The sequence below is a fragment of the Chinchilla lanigera genome, unplaced genomic scaffold (genome assembly GCF_000276665.1).
Source record: "Chinchilla lanigera isolate Chin_1 unplaced genomic scaffold, ChiLan1.0 scaffold00048, whole genome shotgun sequence".
In the NCBI taxonomy this organism is placed as follows: domain Eukaryota; kingdom Metazoa; phylum Chordata; class Mammalia; order Rodentia; family Chinchillidae; genus Chinchilla; species Chinchilla lanigera.
Window position 1 is genome coordinate 2,976,763 of NW_004955449.1, and position 4,578 is coordinate 2,981,340.

The window sequence follows — 4,578 nt, forward strand, 5'->3', positions numbered from 1 at the left end:
ATATACACATGCATGCACACACGCGCAGGTTTACACATGTAGAAAAAAATCTAACTGAGGTTAATTACTAAGCTTTCCACTTCAAGCTCTTCAATGTTTGCCACCTGCTTCTCAAACACAGCTCCAAATTTTCACTGCGGCAAGCAGGCCTGCAGGGTCTGTCCCCCAACACCCCGCCTCAGCAGCCCCCTATCTCGCAATACCCAGAGTCCAGGAGCCCCTTTCTGTCCCTCTCATCTCTGCATTTGCCCCACGGCCCTCGCTCATTACATCCCTCACCCTTGGCGCACGTCACTCATCAGCAATGTCCTCCGGGACCAGGCTCTAAAGTGCTCTTCCCAGTTACTCAAACTTTCCGAATTTATTTCCTCCAAAGCCCTTTCCCTACGTTGCAGTCACTGCATTTGTCTAATTGTGTCTTACTGGCTCCCATAACCGAATGCTGAAACTCCAGCACCTTCTGGCCAACCTGGTGCTCTGAATCACTTGCCAAACCACAGGCTTGCAGCTAGCCGCTGGGCTCTGTCCCTGCCTTTCCTTAGTTAGGTCCCTTCAGGCTGGAGGGATCCCTGTCACTGTGCATCTAGACTTCTTTCAGAGTCTAACTTTTACAATTTGGACTTAACTTCTTGTCAAAACAACTACCCACGTGAACAGACATATGAGTGGATACGAAGTAAAGTCAATTCAATTGCTGCCCAAAAAGCTGGGGGTGAGAAACTTCACAAGTTCCATGCAATGACAACTGAAGGCAAATTTAACATGAAGAAAAGGCTTGTCTGAAATGACAATGAATGTGAGAAAGAAAAAGCAAACACATACATGTGTATATATGTATAAAATCTCTCTACATAAATCAAAATATACATACACACATGTCCTGTAACACACACACACACACACACACACACACACACTAACTCTAGATGTGAAGGTACATAGTTCTATGTGTGAGGTTGGGCGTTCTTGAGTATTTATCATTTATTCCAGTGTCTGGCATACATTTGGCAATCGGTACATGTGTTGAACGAAGGAATGAACCCATCTCTTCGCATTTCCTGAGTGATCTTGGCACATCCAACCATTCTTCTGCATTCCTTCGAACTGCCCTGAAGGAGGGGACTGCGGTGTGGGAACCAACGCTTACTGTTGTAAGTAATAGTTCTCTGCCCCTGACCCAGGAACCCGACGCTTGCTGTCAAGACAAAGTAACTAAGTACGAATATTAAAAACTCACCCCCTTCCTCAGAGGGACGGTGGTACAGAATGGGTAGCTCTGGCTCACCAGTACTTATACCTGGTCACCTTGCCTGCCACTGTGATTTCACTACGGGATTTCAAACTTTCTCTTCAACAGTCTGGTCATCCCTTCCTCTTAACATGTCTCAGAAACTGAACTACCTGGGGGACAGGGGACCAGAAGAAAATTTAAAGACTACTATATTGTAAAAACAAAGTGAAGACAGAAAAGCAAGGAAGCTTTTCTGATTTCTGCAGCAAATGCAACGTGTAAGTAGGCAGCCACAGGTTCACTCTGAAAGCTTTCAAAGTCTATCTTAGAAGAGAAATCTATGATGAGAGGGGGAGGTTCATGAATTATTTTCTCCCTAAGGAAATAATAGATTTCAATGATGATCCCCAACGCGTAATTACCTGACAAAAAGAGAGACAACCAAACATGTGCTTCTTGGTACTGCCTACCGTGTATTCCTGCCAAGAACCTGAACTTGAGTCTGATCAAACTTCAGGATAGCAGTGATTGAACTATCAATTTACAGGAAACAAGAGAGGTAAAAGGACATTGTAGGGATTCCATGGAGAATATCTACAGAACAAATGACCTGGTTTCTGTAACAAATAAACCACAAGGAAAATAAAAGAGAGAGAGGAAGAACTTAATAGATTAAAAGATTAAAGAAATACATCAATTAAATGCAATGTATAGCTTCCTGCTTCTAACAAAGGTCAACTGACACATCTAGACATTGACTTTCTTTTTGAGACAGGGACTAAATTGCTTGGGCTGATCTTTTTTTTTTTTTTTTTTTTGGTACCAGGAATTGAACTCAGGACCTTATTATGCTTGCTAGGCAAGCACTTGTGCTATTGAGCTATATCCCTGGCCCACTGAGGCTGGTCTTAAACTCACATCACAATCCACCTGCCTCAGCCTCCCAAGTGCTAGCATTGTAGGTGTGTACCAAGACACCCAACTTGACATATTTTATACTAAGAAATATTGTCAAATTTTGTAAGGCTTAAAAATGACATATTTTTAATGCTCACTTCAGCAGCACATTATACTAAAATAATGACACATTTTTAAAAGTATATATTTTAAATATTTTAGAGATACATTAAAATACATGTTAGATGTAATGATACATCTAATATTTGCTTCCGTAGATCATCTAGGGAGGAGGAGTACAAGGAGTGGATGAATATGGAAGAGAATAAAGATTGCCAACGTTGAGTGATGGGTCCATTGGGGTACACTAAACTATTCTAATGTATGTTTAAAATTTTCCACAACAAGACACTAAAAAAAAAAATGGGATTCTCTTAGTTACAGTCTTACTTATCGAGACCCATCTACAGTAGCTGGGCACAGTAGCATACATCTGTAGTCTCAGCTATTAGGAGGCCGAGATGGGAGGATCCCTTGAGCCCAGGAGTTCAAAATCACCCTGGGCAACAACACAGATACTTAAAAAAAAAAAAAAAAAAAAAGCGCAATAAATAAAATCCAATATTTACACCATACCTCACTTACAAATATATCAGAATCATACTGTATGCTTATTAAAATACAGATTTTTGAGCTCTGCCCTAGAAAAGCCAGCAATCACTGTTTTAACAAGCTAAATGAGTTTACACCCACTAAGGTTTCTTTCCTTTTTTTGGTCCTAAACCCAGGGCCTTTGCACCGAGCTACATCCCCAGCTCTTTTTAATTTTGAGACAAGACAGACCTCAATAAGTCAGTAAGTGGCCCAGGGTGGACTGAACTTGTGATCCTCTTACCTCAGCCTCCCAGAATGCTGGGACTACAGACATGTCCCACCATACTTGGCCACAAACTAAATCTAACATAATAATTCTTACATACAATAAAGTTTAAGAACCACTGCCTGGAAATTTTGTGTCGGGTTTTATTTCTTATTTCTCCAGTGATAAAATCAAAGGATAGGGATAAATTAACAGCTCAGAGTTCACTTTGAAATCATAAAGGAACTGAGTTCTCTGAGCCTCTCAAATCTTGAATTTATTTTTTAAGCACCAACTGAGTAACACAGCCTCATTAAAATATATTATCATTAGCTTTGAAAAGTTCAGCTCAATACTAAAAAAAAAAAATAAAAAAATAAAAAGCTTGGCTCAAGTTCCACCAGAACCAATTTATCCTTCTGACCCTTCAAGACACACACACACACACACACACACACACACACACACACACAGGTTCATTGTAAGATATCTTTAAAAGAACTCTATCTATGAGGATGTAAGAGATAGCTTGGCATTCTGATAAAAATGGAGGTGTTTGTGGCCAAATCCCTTTGATTTGGTTGAAACTTGAAAGCCCATTTTCATTTGATAGTGTCATAGTCTAGGGTATATGGCAAGAGGTCACCTGCTTGACATTGGTGAAGATTACCTGTCAGGAGGTCATGTCCTTTTTTCATGGTTAGAATTCTGGAGGTCAGTTTTTAACTGCTCAGAGAGGTTACTGGTTGGGCTTCATGGTTTGGCTTTTCTCAGAGCTCTTCTGGTTTTTAAAGGCATCCTCGGTTCCCATGCTTGGCAATGGCCTTTTAGCAGGTAACTGGAGAAAGTATGAGTTGAGTACCTTTCTGTTCATCTAACTGGCTACATTTACACCCCTCCCTTTTTAGGTATTAATCCAAGTGGTATGATTTTTAATTCAGAGGGATTAAAAGAGAGGTACATAAGTCTTTAAGCAAAAATAAGCACTTTTGTTTTCTTTAACATGTTATTACAGAAAATTTCAAACATAGAGGAAAGTTGGAAGAATTTTACTATGAGCACTCACATTTACTACCCAGACTCACAATTAACATTGTACTGATTCTTTAGCATATTTTTAAACATTCAACTGATCCAGCCACTCATCTTTCTTTAAAAAATACATTTCAGAGTAAATTTCCAAGATAAAGATCAGATCCCTCTCCTATACATTAATATGAATATCATTAACTACACTTGAATATGTATTTACAGGTTTCTTGTTTGTTTGTTTTTTGTCTTTTTGAGACAGGGTCTCGCTACGCAGTTCAGGCTGGTCTTGAGCTCACTTTGTAGCTCAGGCTGGTCTTGAACTCACAATGATCCTCCAGCCTCAGCCTCCCAAGTGCTGGGATTACAGGCGTGTACCAGTGGTGTTTTGTTTCTTGAATAAGAGGTAAAATTTACATAATTTATATGCATCATTATTATGTGTACCACTCAGTGAGTTCTGACAAATACACAAGGCTATGTAATCAAACATCTATCGAGGTACTGACTCTGGGCTGGGGGTGCAGCTCAGTGACAGAGTGCTTGCATAGCATACTCAAGG

At 40.0% G+C, this 4,578-nt stretch overlaps 1 protein-coding gene across 3 annotated transcripts in view; it reads right to left on the bottom strand.

Moving 5' to 3' along the window:
* Metap1d (methionyl aminopeptidase type 1D (mitochondrial)) overlaps window positions 1-4,578 on the bottom strand; it is an 86,621-nt gene that overhangs the window by 47,280 nt on the left and 34,763 nt on the right. Inside the window, exon 2 of one of the 3 annotated variants that reach the window (XM_005393222.2) lies at window positions 3,658-3,825. The exons of the other annotated variants lie outside the window; for them this stretch is intronic. Within the exon in view, the coding sequence (XP_005393279.1) occupies window positions 3,658-3,685 (28 nt within the window). The 5' untranslated portion in view covers window positions 3,686-3,825. The remainder of the gene's footprint in view (window positions 1-3,657; window positions 3,826-4,578) is intronic. 3 annotated transcript variants of the gene reach the window in all.